Consider the following 17,281-nt stretch of genomic DNA (forward strand, 5'->3'; position numbering starts at 1 on the left):
CAGTTGAACTCATCCACGAGGACAGTTTGCTTCAGGGTTGCAGGACCTAGAAGCACTTTTAGCCTTTCTTTTTTAAATAATTAAATCACTTGAGTTCAAATCAAGGGACTAAGGACACTGCCAGGCATTTTACGTACAGAATATCTTAAAACAAACACAATGCTTTATCCTTCATTTGGTTAAACAAAGACCTAACACCATTATACAGTCTTATGACCTAAAACACACATGTATTGCTGCTGGTTTAACACGGTAAAGGATGAGTTGAACACATAAATAGGCCAGCACTCATCTGTTTGCCAGATGTTTTTTAGGTTTCTATAGTTGTGGAAATGCACCTTTACGTAAGCAGGTAATCTTTGAAGAATGTGTGGGCTGCTCTCCACAGCTCCTTCAATCAGATACGCAGTTGCCACAGAGTAAGTCTCTCAGACCCCTGCAGAACTCTGCTCTCTGTCCCTGGATCAGATAAACGAAAGCCTCAATATTAACTGATGGAGCTTCTATTAAATGAAACGATCGGACTCCTATTTTGGTCGACCTGCTCTTATTYCGCAGCGACAAGAGAGCGGAACCGAGGGAGGCTCGGCGTGTAGGAGGTGGCGGGAGAAACAATATGTGATTTTTGAAATGTGTGAAAATGAAATCAAGTGGAAGAAAAATGACTGTTTGAAATGGAGGTGAGGAAGAAGATGACAAGGGAAATTACATAGATGGTGCAAATGTATAACAGCGTAAMGTCAAGGCCTAAAGGGGCAGATTGAAGCCTGTTGCAAAGATAGTTTGTGACCGTCTGTATTTATTGTCCAAGCTCAGCATTATTTTAGTGCCTGTGAGGTGAAGATACAACAAACTGTGTGCTTTGTGTGAACGTTTCACTGTCGGAGAGCAAAATAATTAATTTGCTTTGCTCTGTGCCAGACAGTTCACTTCCAACTGCAACAATTTTTGTCGAAAAAATAGAAAGAAGTTAAGATAATCTTACTTTTAGTGTCTGATGTCATTGTGGATTTCTGCAAAGTCAAATGGATTTAACTGGAACGAAACCCTCATTTGCATAAAAGGGTTTGAAATGCCAAGAACATTATTAGAATCAGTGCCAGGCCGCATGATTGTGAATTTAGARGAAACCTAAAATTAACAGTATCTCTATCTAAAAGAAGCAGTTAGTACCAACATCACTCAAGAGTATGTTTCTGTATGGAGACTAAGCTTGGTGAAGCTTGGTTTATACTTCATTATGATGTGAGACAGTGGATCGTTGATTACGTCATTTTGGACGTCTTTTTCTCATCAAGTAGTTGTGCTAAAGATGCGACGGGGGATAAATTATAACATCGCCCTCCTCCCTTCCACAGCTCACCCAGTGTACAGCTCATAACAGTGATAACAGGATAGGTTGTTTTTTAGTTTCACTCAACGATAAATCAGTGGTGTTGGGTCAGAGGAAAACTTTTTTTTGTTAGGGGCGGAGCTAGAAAGAAGGCGCGAATGTTGGCCGCACATTCACRTGGTCAATAGGATCWGACCAGCTGCTYGTCAAAGCCGCGCATTTTACTAATTTAAGATTTTCAGTAAACGTGCAGAACAACGCGCTTCTGAGTTCTGCTCCTCTGCTCCGCACAAACGAACACGCCCACAGAGTTCTGACCAATCACACGCAGGGAGCCGCAAGGTCTGCAGGACAGAGTTCTGACTGTGGGTAATTCACACGACGGCTGTCTTCAGGGGTAACAGGTGGRAGTTACACAATATTTCATCACTCGGCAGTGGGAGCAAGAAGTGCGACTTGAAGTATAAACCATCCTTTAGAGGATGAGGAGATCTTTTATCTGGGGTTAGGGATGTTGAGGTTTCTCTCCTGAACATGTGATCACTAAAACCTTTGGAAACTCTTCTTTTGCTTGTGACACATTATAAAATGTTTATGAGACCGTATTTATCTGTACTGTTTCCAAGTTTAGAAAAAACAAGATTTGCCAAAATGTGAGGATGCATTAATGCACAGCAGGGTTTAATTTTGTCTTCTTGAATATAAGCTGTTGACAGATTTGAACTTTTTCTCGTTTGTGCTGTCTAATTCTTGGACTCCTACTTAAAGTGGGAAATTATTTATTAAAGTAGAACATTGAAAGTTAATTTACTTTTTATTTATTTATTTTTTTGTCTAAGCTAAAGTTCTTAAAGAAGTTTATCTGTCATCTTGTATGTTTTGAAGGTGTTTACAGGTTCCCCAATTATCACCGTGTCTTTGTTTGATATCTCTGGTTATTATTGAAAAGCGCCTGATGTTTTTAGTTTCAGGATCTCACTGACAGAACTGATCCCTCCCCTGGGACTAACCTACAGATAAGGATGTACAATCTGAATATCTTAATACAGAGGTAGAAGGAAAAGATGAATCAAAGCCAGTCAGATAATGGTTATATGAACAGAGTATGACACTTACTGTGTCACGCTGCTTTGAAAAGGGATCTAGATTCTGTCACATACGAGGTTAAGGTGGAGGAGCTGCACTGAACAGTTTYTATCTAAAAATATTATCAAGACAGACAGAAATTATTTTACATCTCATTCATCTGATAACATTTCGATGTTATTGTGGAAATRTCTGCGCATCATCGTTTGTTGAGGTGCAGCAGTGTGCATTTAAACGTTTTCTATTGAGTGAGTCTGTTTTTTTTATTTAGTACTTCAATAAAGTTAAAGGTACATCTCTCCTTATGCTTGGGACTCATGCAGGATATTATTTTTTAAATGTCTCAAGTACAACCACTAGCATTCTTCTTTCCTACTTCACACAAACTTTTTAAATATTTTTATAAATAATGTAGTGGTCACTCCTTAGACTCAATGGGTTAGACCTCACAGCCAAACACTGGTTCTCCTCGTGAAACACGAGAGCGTTGGCTTTCCAACTCAGCAGACAGACTGACTGTGTTAGTTCAGAAGTGTTAGTTTAAAAGAGAGGAAGTGTTATTGAGCACTGCCAGGTGTTGTTGGTCTTAAACAAAACTGTTGACGTCTGAACAGTCGTACAGTCTGTTCTGACCTGCTCTCTGCTGAGAGCACTTTAAAGAACAAAAAGAATGATTTACTGAAAACTTAAAAATGAGAACATTCATTATAATGATTCAGATAAAAATAAATATAAAATGTTTAACTATAATGCAAAGTTTAGTTAAGTAAAATACTTAAACTTAAAAATCTATAATCAATTACTGTGGTTTCACAGCTAAAGTTCAAGCAGTGATTTACATCAAAGCACAATAAAACATTTTAATAACGTTATTTTTGTGTTTTCTTTTTTATACATTGATAAAATTATGAGTAAAAGACGATTATTCTGTTTATTATCTGATTAATAATAAGAAAATATCTCTTTACTGTTCAAGAAAACATGTCATGACTTTAACTTGAACAGAGTTCTGTCTGTCTGAAGGAGGCCTTCTGTGACCAAGGTCAAAGACAGCTGGAACTGTTTATTCCACCCCTAGGTGACCACTACAATAAATAAAAATAGCAAGGTTTGGCAACACTAAAGCTTTTTTTCAGTTTTTAAAATACAGAATGTGTCTGGGTGGTTTAAATGTTTGTGCACCACACACTGTAGGACCAAACCTGTTATATTTATATGTTTACGGTCGCGTGTGTGGGGTCTCTCAGGTTTTGAAAATCAACTGACAATTTTGAAATCTTGCCGTGTGAACCAGGTCCTAGTGAGCACAGATTCACTCTGAATGTAGAAACAAGAGTGCGACCCATCCATTAATGTTTCTGGTGCAGAGTTTATTTTTATTTTGTTTCACGGTCTTTTAGCTTTCTACGAGGGGACAGCACTCCGAGGCRTTTTATCAGATCTACAAATAGCCCGGGCTTGTCAACAGCCACAGTGCAGCAGCCATTAGCAGATCAGTATCTCAGGATCAGACGTGATTGATTTTTTAGTTCAGCTGGGTCATTCAAAATCTCACAGAGTCTACCACAGATGCCTTTGAGTGTTTTTTTTACCTTTCAGTCAGTTCTTTAAGGTTTGCTCTTTTGTAATAATTTGTTTCACTTCATCCTAACAGTTGGAGTTACAATGTGAAAGGTTTCCTAAATGTCACTCTTAATTTATTACGACATTAACAAGCCTGAAGTTTTGTCTGGCTACAGCGCGCAGGGAATTTATGAACACAGCATTCGTAATTAAGAACATAAAAAAACACATGCGGCTAATAAGTGATTGGCAGCCTTTATCATTAAAGCCTGTGTTCGAAGGACTGTTTAGTRTTCGATGTTACAGATTACTGTTCACATTGTTTTCCTCAGCAATCAACAAATTTTAAATACCGATGTCCCCCTGAGATGATGATTAGACAAAATTAATTAGGAAGATTAGTTTTTAATTAGCACAGAGTTACATAAAACCACTTTGAATTTGGTAAGATGCGAGTTAATCTTACTTTGCATATACATATTTCTTGTTTTTCTGCGGCGTGGTAGGTAAATGGGTTTTCTGAGATCCAGTGGAGGAGGCCACAGTTGTTTGTTGAGGGACTTAAAGAAGGGAGGGAAAGCGTGGGAGTAAGGTATATCGTTTCAAAGAGACACAAAGAGTTAGCAGAGTGAGTAATGAAGAATAGGATGCATTCTTGAATCAGAAAAATGCAGTGTGTTTTTTACTTCTCTTCCATGGCAGCAGAAACTTGCACAGCTTTCAGAGTAATGCCACACTGTGCCTTCTCATTTTCTACCTTCCCTCTCCTGCCCCTCGTAGAGAAGATGTATTGGCTGTAGAGGGGGGAAGAGTGGAGCATGTGAAGTGGGAGCCGGGCTRGCCTAAAGGGAGACAAAGACAAAGTAAAGCCTGATAAGAACTGCCCGGCTATAATATGAATGACCTGYGTCCGGCATACACAGAAAACTACTTGTATACAAGCACGATTACACCCAGACATCTCCCGTTCACATCAAAGTTGGCCACGATAAAAGTTTGTGTGTCGTTTTATCACGTTTTCATTTCCTGCGATTGTTTAAAGCTTTCATTTTTTGGATGGAAGAGGAGGTGAAGATTAAAACGCCAGTAGCAGATTATTTTTTCATTTCCCATATTCCAGAGAGCCACTCTTGTGCCTTCACCACACTCTGTATGCCCACCCTGGTACAACTGCCTCAGTTAKTGGCAGGAACTATACACTAGAAGATAATACAACTGCCACAAATGTTACATGTGAGCCATGTTAAGTCTTTTTAGGACCATATTTGGTCAAGGTACTGTATGAGGCTGTGGCCAGTACTGCTTCAGATTCTAAAAACAAAGCCATGCCGTTACATGTGGAACCCACTTCCTGGATACACTGTCACACTCCACCCAGGACCCCAGTACACCGCCACTGCAGTGATAAACCTCCATAACACTGGTACAGATTTCTGCATGCTCAAAACCCTTAAAATTTGTCCTGAGTAAAAGGGACCCAATTTGTTTCCAATATCCCTAGCCTAAAGCTGCACCATRTATYRTTTGAGCATCATCATTGCAATGTTTGTGTGTGCAATTGCAGATCCTGCAATGTAGGARGYAAATTAAATCAAYCTAGGGACTAAACCATTAAACTTCCAGTCTTTACTTGCTCCCACGCCAGGCTAAGCATTACTTGTTTATTTAGGATSTAGCAATAGCAACTTAGCGCTCCACTACCCAGAGCCTAGAACCCTGAGCTGAAGGGGGGGCCCCTGAGGATAGTACTGACGTGGCCAAATGCRACTACCATATGAAACACTGACTGAACTGAAATGATAAGTGTTTTTATGCTACCCCCTTAAGTGAAAGGAGMCCCGTGACCGTGCACAGGCAGTTTACTGAAGTTTAGCACATGGTGGGTGACCATATTTTTATAATAAATTAGAATTTTCAATCTAAAAGCATCCACTAATATATTGAAATAAACTATTTCATGGTAGGTAGTGGCACTACTGCTACCCCCCCGCCCCCCAACACACACACACACACCCAATTAAAGACATTGCCGAACTGCTCCGCTTATGTTTTTCATTTAAAATATATTGCATGGTTTGAAAAAAGTTGCAATGTTTGTTTTTTTTTCCAAAGACCTCGAGACCCTGCAGAGACCTCCCACGTTCTGACTAATGCTGTTTTAAGGTCATCAGAATCTGTGCCAGATAGTTTGTTCACAAAAGACTATACAAGAAATTGTTCAATACAAGAGTAAAAGCTTTTAGAACAGAGGTACAGTAACAGTATAATATATTATTGTATATTGCAACGTGCACGGTCACGGGGCTCCTTTCACTTAAKGGGGTAGCATAAAAACACTTATTTCAGTGCAGTCAGTGTTTCATATGGTCGTTGCRTTTTTTTTCCGCTCTCGGTGGTGTAAGACGCTTCTCCCTGCTCTCCTGCCCTTCCTTATTTTTCCCTGCTTTGCTGCTGGAGCCTTCTCTACATTTTCATCCAAAATAAAAAATCATGGATATTTTTATGGATTTGGTTAGCTGGTCTCTCAATAAAATTTTTGGAACAAAGTTTTTTTCTTCTTCCGTGGGATGGACATGTCAAGGTGGGACCTCTGTTCTTCTCTGTTCTGGATTTATGTCTGGACTTTGATCACTGGATTGTACAGATTGGCTGGGTGGTCTCCTGGTGGTCTGYAAATCAGCGTCAGTGGCTGTTCAATCTCCTGGCGGACTGACCAACAAGAGGGCTGGCTGTATTCTATCAGAACTCGGACACTGAGCCTTGAGCGAGCTGGACTCGGTCTGCAAGCGGTTCTATTGAGGGTCGTGGGCAGGCTAGGGTCCCTGGACTTTGCTGGCCAGATGAAATTCATYTTGGAGGAATCTGATAGTTTCGGCTCKGCGGAATTTTGCCCACACCRTTTRTCTGATTGGGATCRCGACCTTGAGTGTACCAGCTGGAACTCTAAAGCAGATGGAAAATTGTTGTTGTCTGCTTGTCTTCTGTTCTTAAACAACTGATTACACAATTTAGATCTCCCTGGCAACGACTTTGGATCTGTCGACAAATTCTTCCTGGTTGAATGTGTTGACAAAGGCCCTACTCCCGCCCCCCTCCCTCTCACCCGTCTAATCTTTTTTTCCAGAGAAGCTGTAAGCTGCACAGAATGAACAGTTATCCATCAATATTCTGAACTTTGGTCTGGGGATTGGATTCTTTGGGCCTCCTTAAACTCACTTACTCCTCTGGCTAATAACTTGCTCTATGCAGAGGTTTTTTTCATAAACACCATAGTGTGTCACAGTGTTCATATAATATGATGTTTTGCTTTTGCCCCTCATCTTCCCTTCCCTTGTGTTTTTCAGTTTTTCTTTGTTTCTAAGTTGGCGCCATGGCAGGCTGCCTGTTACTGCACCTCCATTTTCTTGAGCTGCTGTAATGTTCAAATTTCCCCCACTGTGGGATCAATAAAGATCTATCTATCGATCGATAGATCCATCCATCCATACATACATCCATCCATCCATACATACATCCATACATACATACATACATACATACATACATACATACATACATACATACATACATACATACNCATACATACATACATACATACATACATACATACATACATACATACATATGGAAATCAAAAGACAATCATGCTGGCTAAGATTTGTAGAGTGTAAACTTTCCCAAATATCCGGTAAAGAGTGATAGTCTTGCTCACGGTAAACTCTGCAGCGTGAAGACAAACACATCATTTAATCTGCCGCAACAACACTGCTCCCTGGGCCTACTTATGTTTCTATTACTGTGACTGGCCGATTCTGACTCTGAGAAAGATCAATTCACAACCTAATTCTTCCTTCCTTTTCCTCTTCTGTGCYAGTTTTTGCTTTTCTCACTTGTTTTAAATTGAACCTTCACATCATTGTGTCCTCATAATCAGGTTAACTACTCGGCCTGTCCAAAGAAACAGATACACCTCGTTCATCTGCCCACTGGAGWAAACACAGTGTGTGTGAGTCAGTGATTATGTGTGTAATTGTTTAGGGGAGCTTGTTTACCACTTTGGGTGCCGTATTGGACCTATTAAGCATGCTCTGTTTGTCTGTTACTTAACATGTTGATCCTTGCGTGTTTGTTTGTGTGCGTCATAACCTGCTTTTTATTTTTATATTTTGGCTTTACAGTCTCTTCTGTCACTTTCAATTGTGTAACACTGTAAGCAAGAACAGTTTGGTGTGTGTGTGTGTGTGTGTGTGTGTGTGCTCGCGCTCTCAGTTTGATGTACCCCTAAAGCCTGGGGACAGCCAGAGTGAAGGGATGGGAAGCGGCGCCTGAGGACTGAGAGGAAAAGCATGAGAGGAGGAGAGAAGGAGATAGTTGTGTCTTGTCTGGCATTCCAAAGAAGCTTTATGTTTTAAATGATAAAAGAAGTCTTGGCAATGCATTATGTATAAGGCATTGTACGTGTGCTGAACTTTCAATTAAGCTCTCAGCTGGGTTTAGCTAAGTGCGAACAAAGAAGTACACAAGAAGTGAGTGACGCACAAATGGAAAACGAGTGAATAAAAATACTGACCAAACAAATCAGGTAAGATTTAGCAGTCTTTGAAAACAAGCAGAAATGACAACTTTGAGTCCRTAACAGTAAAAGATGCCAAGAAACGAAGGTAAAAACAAGAGAGAGTAAGAGGAGGGGTCGGACATCTTGTGGCTGCAGTTTGATGTGCCAGTTTTCTTGTCACACTGAGTTTTTGTTCACTCACAGTGCACGCCAGCTGCGATTCTGAGCAAAGTCACACGAGACAGAAGATGCCTCTTGTTTGTGAATTCTCTGAAGAGATGGACTGCGTGTTGTTTGAGCCTTTTGAGGAGATTTAGAGGGGCTTTTAGGCTGACACACGGCTGTGAACAAAACGCACACACCTCAGGAGAAGTTGTCGAGGCAGTTGACCTTTGAAAGAAAGGAGGACGTGATGGATGTAGTGCACCCTGTGGTCAGATCAGATTTACACTAATTTGTTTGGTAGGTTCACAGCTGAAAAAGCAGCTCGTGAAACTCCAAAACTTGGAGATGATGTGGTAGCAGGAAGKACTAATGGACGCACAGGTGTGTCAGACCTACAACTGAATATTGCCCACTTCCATGGAATGTACAGTTCCCTGTGTATGTTTTCATGGACAGGTTTTAATGAAACTCTCAAAGGAATGATTTACAGCTTTTGAAATCAAGATGACCAGTACAACTAATCAGTTTTAGCAAACACAAAAAGGACAAGAACTCGGCCRATTTGGCAAATATTAAGGTACACAAATATTAACAAACATTCTCATCTACAAACAACTGTCATAATTTTAGGGCTGCCCCGTGGCATAGGCAGTATAGGCAAATGCTAAAGGTGCCATCCATCTAGGGAGTGCCACAAATGAGGGACAAAAAACATAACATTTTATCAGGATATTTGATGCAGTCTGTAGAATAATCACTTAATACTCAAGTTTGTGAAATGGTAAAAACAGTAAATGGACTGAACTTGCATGATGCTTTATCAAGTTCCTCCAGACCCCAAAGCGCTTTACACTTGAATACTTGAAGGTAACTTGTTGAGAAATGCTTAGTTTTGAGTAGATCTTTTACTAAATTTTTCAGGGAATTTTACTCCTGGACCCCCCTTGAACTGCTTCAGTCCACAGCTGCTCGTTAACGTGAACAGGTGTTCCTCCTTACTGTTAACAGATGTTGGCAGGTATGACGTCTAGTATTCTGTTTCAAATGAACTATACTGTTAATGTTTTAAAGGACTATCTGGTTTCTAAAGATAAAAAATATATATCAAAGACAGAACTGTTTTTATTTGGTATGTAAATTGGCAGTAAGATTTAGAAAACTGAACAAGGGGCACCACCTAAAATCTTGCCTAGGGCACCACATTGGCTAGGGCCGGCCCTGATTTTACCCACTTTTTGGTTAAAAGAAGAAAAAAACGTCTGTATGTCATTTGTCTTTGGTGAATCATGTTGTTGCACTGTGTTTAGCTAATCGTAATCCCTTTTCACACCCAGGTTGAGTCTGACGTTGACAACAGTGTTACTGTTTAGAGTGAAGYACTGCACTTGGCACCCTCCCACTCCACATAGAAACATCAGTACACCTTTTATGACCAACCTGTGTTTCTSCCTCAGCAAATGTATCAGCGTCGAATAACCTTTGAGCCCACCCTGTTTCAGCTCTATTTTCACACATGACACCTATGGGTGACGAGCTCATATCAGGGCCCGGCTTGAAAAATGATGTGCGARAAAGGGGCCGTAGGTTGCTTCGAGAAAATGTGGGTATCGTTTTGAAAGGTCAAGTAAAATTGGGTCCTGGTTGTTTTTGTAGTTTTGTTGTGCTCTTTAAGCCTAATCATAAATGGACTGGAAGCTGTRTAAAATTCCCACCATGTCTCCTCTAAAACCTTAAATGCACATTTTCTTCATTTAGCTTTTAGCTTGAAAATCAACATAGTAGTTGTTTAATCAGTAGACTTTGTAGGTGCCAAAGGAGAAGGGTAATTTATRTTAACCATAAATGATTTATGATAGAAAATAGCGTAAAGCATCCAAGGGAGTGACTACTTTTATAGGCACCTTATGAGTATGTTAAAATATATGTATGTGCATGTATGTATATTTAAAGACYCTCCTACTGAGATTTAAGAGGAGACCGTCAGCAGCAGCAGACAGTGGACCGAACCATTCAGGCATCTGTAAGTCAGTTTAGAAATATCACTATTAGCTGTTTTTAAATTTAACAGCTGGAGTAACAGGGACGATCTGCACCTTGTCATAACATTAAGCTGACTTTGCCGAATATTTGCAGCAGGTGAAATCACGGGATTAAACCAGTGTCTGAAAAGTGACAGAGCTCTTCATGCTGTAAGCAGGACATAGAGTTATCTGCGCCGCGCTAACATCAAGATTCCTCTCCATCTCTCACACTTCTTCACATCTATTTTCAGCTCAACTGTCAATCTGAGTGACTCTAAGACTCAAATCTGCTGTCTCTACTGACATCGTCAAACTGTAATAGCCTGGGAGGTGTGTGTGTGTGTGTGTGTGTGTGTGTGTTTCTGTGTGTGTCTCAGAGAGGCTGTGCTCACGTTATGTACTGCAGGTCTGCTCCAGACTTTCAAGCCTCGCAGGAAATACTGAATTTGTATTTTCAACATGTGCATATTTCTTTCCCTGCATTKCTCACCCTCTCCCTCAGAAACACAACTTCTTTGTGCATCATGCAGCCCACACTGCCTGCACATAATAATCCATCTGTGTGCTGGAACTCTTAATTCGGTCCCTCTGCAACCCCGCAGGTGTGACGTCTAAGACATTCAAAGCACCGACACCTGCATCTCTACTCCCTGGTGTTTGATGTCGTGTCACATTTCAGTTGCATTGAAATAAATCCTTGTCTGGGTCAGCATCACAGCAGGCCTGTCATCTGGTCAAATCCCCTGAAGGGTCGAGACAGCTCTGCGGACGTCAGTTCGTCGTGCCAATTTTGTTTCTGCAAACTCCGTGTGTTCTCCAGGAAAACGGAATAGACGCTTGTTTAGAATTTGWCCTGTAATTGCTCAAGTTGCTGCATCAGGGCTGGAAGTTGTACAACCCAGCCTGTAACTACTACTTTGTCAGATATGAGGACAAGATGCTGCRTCAGTTCAGTGAAGTGATGCTCAGAAGTCCTGCTGATTCTTGCACTTCTGTTGAGCAGAGTTTCAGGCTAACTTTAACRTGCGGTAGCAACAAACTGCATGTGCATCTACAGAATCTAATGATTATGAATTTTACATTGTGCTAGTAGTTTATTTATTTTTTATGTGTCAGTCTAGTCCCCTCTTGTCTTGTGTTTCCTTCTGGTGTGTTTTTTGTTTTTGTCTTTATTTGAGCAGAAGATACAAATCAACTCGAAAATATATAATTTTAAAGGAGACGTATCGTGCTTTTAAGTCCTTATTTTTCACATTTAAATCATTCAGTTGGGTCTATTTAAAGTAGAACTGCAATGTTTTGGTCTTAATTCCTCATTACTGTAACTCCACAAGCCCCTTTTTATGACTTTTCTGAGGTATGTTTCAAATCAACTCATTTTGATGCTGTCTCTTTAAAGCCAAGTGTGGACTACATATGTCCAGCTTTCAGACTGTTTCATTCACATGAACTGGTTCACAGAAACATTTTATTTACAAATTAATTGAAAGATAAAGAAATAGAATATAAAGATATCTACGCAGCACCGTGAGAGAATAAATTCAACTCCCAAGTGCACAACAAAATGCATATAATGGCTACAAAGTTGGATATTGCATATGTCCCCTTTAAAGCTAAGTGGAAAAGAAATCAATTATTTTGGAAGAAAACCTTTTTTAAACTGCAAGACTTACCTCGTGGCTTGAATAAAGAGCAAACAAGTTGTGAACAAACTCTGCCTCATCAGCCGAATTCYGACCTGCTTCAGCATTTTCCACCCTCAGCGTGACCTTCAGACAGCGGTCGACCCCAGCCAGCCCTTTGTTGGAGACCAGGTTCCGTAAAGCCACCCCTCGACCTGAGCAGGTAGCAGCCCTGCACGCCTAACTCTCAGGGTAGGCCCATCTGTACCACAACAAGACCCTCCTTCTCCTGGGTGTTGACGAGCAAGGTCTCCCTGTAATTCTACAAGCTCACACTTCTGTTTGAGTCTGATTATTAAAAATATTGATCAGTAAAACTGATCTGGTGCCSCCATCTTTATCGAGAGCAAACTTAMGTGCTCRGTGTTTGCGTCATGTCTAACATGGACACTTTCGGCTACAGTACAAGTTAACTTTTTGATCAAAATTTTTATAGAAACACAGACTTTATCTTGCACTTTTTAAATATTATCATTCGAAACTTGAAGCTTAGAAATAGGTCAGCGCAGCTCCAGATATGTCATATTGTACATTTGTTCTGGGCCTCTGTCAAGACAGCAGAACAGAAAGTTTGAAGCTGAAGTGTGAAGGTGTTTTGAAGTGTTTCACTTCACTGCTGTGTATTCAGCCTTTGGAAGCCCTTGGTGCTCTTAAAAATGCATGCGCCAACTGCTTTTGAGTGCACGTCGTCTTTTCTCCTCTTTGGCTCGTTCTTTTCGTCTTTCTTCGTCGTCGATTTCTCTTTACCCCTCCCACGTCTTTCTYCTCTTTCATTCCCTTAATTGTCGTTTTGCCTAAATGACCTCCTCATCCATTCCTGTCCCCCTGCCCCAGCTTGTCATGATTCATCTGGCCCTGTCTCTCTATAGAAGGACTAGAAATTAAATTATTACTCATGCATAACATACAGAGGTATATCTCTATAAGTGCTATCTGTCAGCTCTGTCTTCCTTTGGTCCCAAACTGCCCATGCACTTTAGCCTACTTGAATTGAAAATGCACACAAATCCAGAATATTAATACWCTTTTGCAGATCTTCTCACATTTGATCAGTAATTCCACCAGGGTTCAGTGTCATTACCAGTGACAGCAGCTAAATATCTGTGAACTCTCACGTGCTCAGGTCTCAGCATACCATCTTTTTTATAGGCTTTTGTGTTTTATTTAATTTTATTTCTAAAAGATTGAATTGTCCTCGAAATGAGTGAGCAGGGGGTGGGGGGGTGAGGCTCATGCAGAGATGAGAGATTTCAGAGGTGAGGCAGAGAAACTCATCCAGCTCCACTCATCATCTCCACAACAGAGGAGAAGACATGGACTCCGCATTCATAATTGATCGGCTCCAGCTCCAAAAATACCCCTGACGAGGACGGGCTGGCGGGTGTGCGCGCAGAAAGATGCGCAAGCTTAATAACGGAGAAAGCAAACAGGTGAGGGGTCGCACATTAGATGGGCTGAGTCACGATGAGAGGCAGACCTGAACACTGCCTCCTCATGGCCTRGAAAGCACTCAAAGCGACTCCCCCCGCAGCATTTAGCTGCTTGAATTTGCATGTAATTCTCTGATGTAAAGAGGCAGATGATGAGATTAAAATGTTACGTAATTGGTTTGTTTCTGGWTCTGGGAGCGTGTGCTCAGGATTGTTGTGGTGGCTGAGGAAGTTGACTGATGAGAGGGTGTGTGTGAGCCTGTGTGTGTGTGTGAAGGCTCATCCCAGGGGAACAGTGGTCGGCCACAGGGTCGACACAATATGTGATGTGACACTGTGACCCCATCAGACWCCTTCAAGCGTGTGACACTGTAATCATTCACAGATCCCACATGGTGCCGCTGAAACAGAAAGCCCCCTTCAGTGTTGCCAAATAATTCCTGGAAATTTTAAGGGTGCCACTTATTCAGCCCTGAGGCACCCTTATGACTATTTGGCCATTATTCCTCCATTTCTGTCACAGTTCTAGTTTCAGATTGCCTACTTCGGTTCTGGATGGACCCATATAGAAAATGAAAATGTGCAACTTGTTTGGGAATAGTGGGCTATAAAGCAATGTTGACAAAATTAGCAAAGAATTGCAAAATATGTTTGTATGAACAGTGATGGCATTTTGGCAAAAAAAAAAAAAAAAAAAAAAAAAAAACAAAGAGGACATATCATGCAAAATCCATTTTTTAGTCAATAAATCCATTTTTTTGTACTTGGAGTCGGAGTGCAGAATTGAATTCAGTTTCTCTAGGTACTGCAAAGATATCTTTTGTATACTTTTTGTTGTTTTCAATTCATCCAGTTTTCCCTATTTTCTATAACTTTTTCTGACCTATTTGTGACAGAACTGCTAAATAAAGTCTGGACTTAACTACAATGTGGTGGTCTTCATTCTCCTCCRGCTCTGAGTCAGACTCTGGCTTCAACATGTTAGACTGGATGGACAAGTCTTCTTTATTCACATCTTTTAATTAGTTTATAAATGAAATGTTTCTACGCTGCTATATAGCCATAAAGCTCACTATCAAACTAGGATAGACTGATCTGGGCACTTGGGATGGAGTGTGAAGCCCTTTGTTAGGATTTAAAGAGAGCCTCAAAACGAGATTATCAGAGACACACCTAAAAAATGGGGTAAAGGAGGGCGTTACAGAGTTACAATAAGGAGGAATTAGGACCAAAGCTTTGCAGTTCCACTTTATATGGACTCCAACTGAAGTATTTAAATGTAAAAAAGTATCAAAAAGCAGCATATGTCTTTAATAGTAGAATTATTCATAGTTTCAACTGGTCGCAAAAAATGTAGCTTTAGTAACTGAACTGGTGTTTTAATAGTTTTCATAGTTGGTTCACAATTGCATTTTAAATGTATTTGTCCTTTTTAGATTTTATCACTGATATTCCATTTAATATGATATTGCATMCTCTTTTGATATGTATGAACTTAAAAGAATTTCAGACCAGCTCTTCTTATTAAACAATCTTTATGTTTGTACATTGAAACAAACATTTCTGTCCTTTTTTAAACCTATAGTGACCCTAATGAGCCACAGGCAGCTTTCCTTTTCCTTTTTAAGTTAATACGCCTGTAGTGGAAATTTGTCAATTCAGATTATTACGAAAGGGTTGTTTTTTTATATTATTTAAACTTTTATTTAACCACGTAGAGCTCATTGAGATAAAAAATCTATTTTTCGAGAGAGACCTGGCCAATAATAGCAGCAGACATTACCAAATAAAACCACAGATGTYTATGAATAACTAAATACATTGTGATAACAGAAAAAGTCTTTCTGCAGTTTATTCCAGTCTGAGCAGCAAAGTGGAAKGATCATTTGCTGTAATCAGTACAATTAATTAATAAAATTAACTCATCTGAGTGCAGAAAATAATCTCCTGAGGATTTCTTWAAGGGTAGAAAGTCCAAGATTGTTTTGTGAATTAGACTGTCCCAATGATAGAACTAAGCTAAATAATTCCCATATTCCTGTTGGGCCTTACAGAAGAAAGTTGATGCATGTTGAATTTTTAGGAATTTTAGAGTAGCATTGGTACCTCTCCATGTTTTTGCAAAAACGTAGCTGACAAAAAATGTCATCTTAACGGAGCTGAAAGGAAAAACATTTCACTTGAAAAGCGAAGTTGATCTTTTTGTTTACATGTCCCCCGCTTGTTTTATTTACTTTTTTTTTTCTTTCTCTCCAGGAGACGGCAAAGTCCTGCGACGCGGAGCTGCTCTCGTTGCTCCTGCACGCGGGCCTCCTGGTGGGCAGCGTCTCTTCCCCCCTGTATCCCCTGCTCAGCGCCCACATGCTGTCCCAGCAGCACGAGGAAGGCTGGGACGTGGAGAGAGCCGCCGCCGAGCTGRTGGCGGCGGGCCACCGGCCGGAGGCGGGCTCCCTGCTGCTGGCGTACCGGGGAACCCACCAGGCCCAGTTCACCTTCAACTCCGCTTTGGCCGTTCTCAAGAAGTGGCTCTAAGAGCCGACGTCTTCAACACTGAAACTTGAGCTCTATTAGGAACGCGCGGTAAAACACAAACACATCCTCTCCGCTGTCACTCAGTCCTGAATAAGGAGCTAATCAGAAGCCACGCGTACGGCTCACATTTCTATACAGCGTGTGTGTTTGTGTGCACGTTCTGTTGTGTGATAACATAATTGAGCAGTAGCTTGGAAGCGGTGGGTGGATATTAGCCTATTGTTCCATGACAGGTTCGCCTCTTTAACGTCCCGTCGTTAAACACCCCGCCTCTGCTTCATTGTTTTCTCCCTAATAATATCTAATTAATTCCTTCCAAACAAATTAGCCCTGCTGCATCCCTGCTCTCTGCGTGTGTGTGTGTGAAGGTGTGTGTGTTGATGTGCAAACTCAGAATTGTTGTCAACGTTGTTTCCTCTAAATCAACACAAGACCTAATTACAGTTTTTAGTCCGTCCCACCTATCAAACATGAAATAAAGAAAGATCTAATGCTAACGAGTCTTTGTGTTTCCATTCTTACTTTTTCTCAGTCCTGTCGTTGTAACAATCAGGGAAAATTTTCTCATTTCGTCACTGCTTCAGGTCAGCGGAGTACCTCGTCCCTGCTGGAGAAGAAAAGTTTTAAAGCGAAACCTGTTAACCTCTCACAACCTTATGTCTCGTCAAAAAAACAAAAACAGAGAAAGGAAAAAAATCAGTCTTTTRTAAAGACCGTCTCATGGTGAATGCATTCAAAACATTTGCATCGTAATTACAGCATATTCACATTKTTCCTGGGATAATTACAGCCCACTGACCCAAACGATGATTGTGTATTTATCCAAGCTCTCATGCACTTTTTTTGTTGTGCTACGCAATTATTTTAAAACAGTTTGGAGGAGTGTTTTCACTGGTCAGCGCTTAACGGCTTTG

The 17,281-nt window shown here is 40.6% G+C and overlaps 1 protein-coding gene across 1 annotated transcript in view; it reads left to right on the plus strand.

Annotated features, from left to right (window-relative positions):
* nbas (NBAS subunit of NRZ tethering complex) overlaps positions 1–16,864 on the plus strand; it is a gene marked incomplete in the record, with an annotated part of 224,076 nt that extends 207,212 nt beyond the window's left edge. The window contains 1 exon segment of the mRNA XM_014011983.1: positions 16,092–16,864. Within this exon segment, the coding sequence (XP_013867437.1) occupies positions 16,092–16,367 (276 nt within the window).
* Positions 16,865–17,281: the final 417 nt, after the last annotated feature.

This window comes from Austrofundulus limnaeus, unplaced genomic scaffold (assembly GCF_001266775.1).
Source record: "Austrofundulus limnaeus strain Quisiro unplaced genomic scaffold, Austrofundulus_limnaeus-1.0 Scaffold86, whole genome shotgun sequence".
Taxonomy (NCBI): domain Eukaryota; kingdom Metazoa; phylum Chordata; class Actinopteri; order Cyprinodontiformes; family Rivulidae; genus Austrofundulus; species Austrofundulus limnaeus.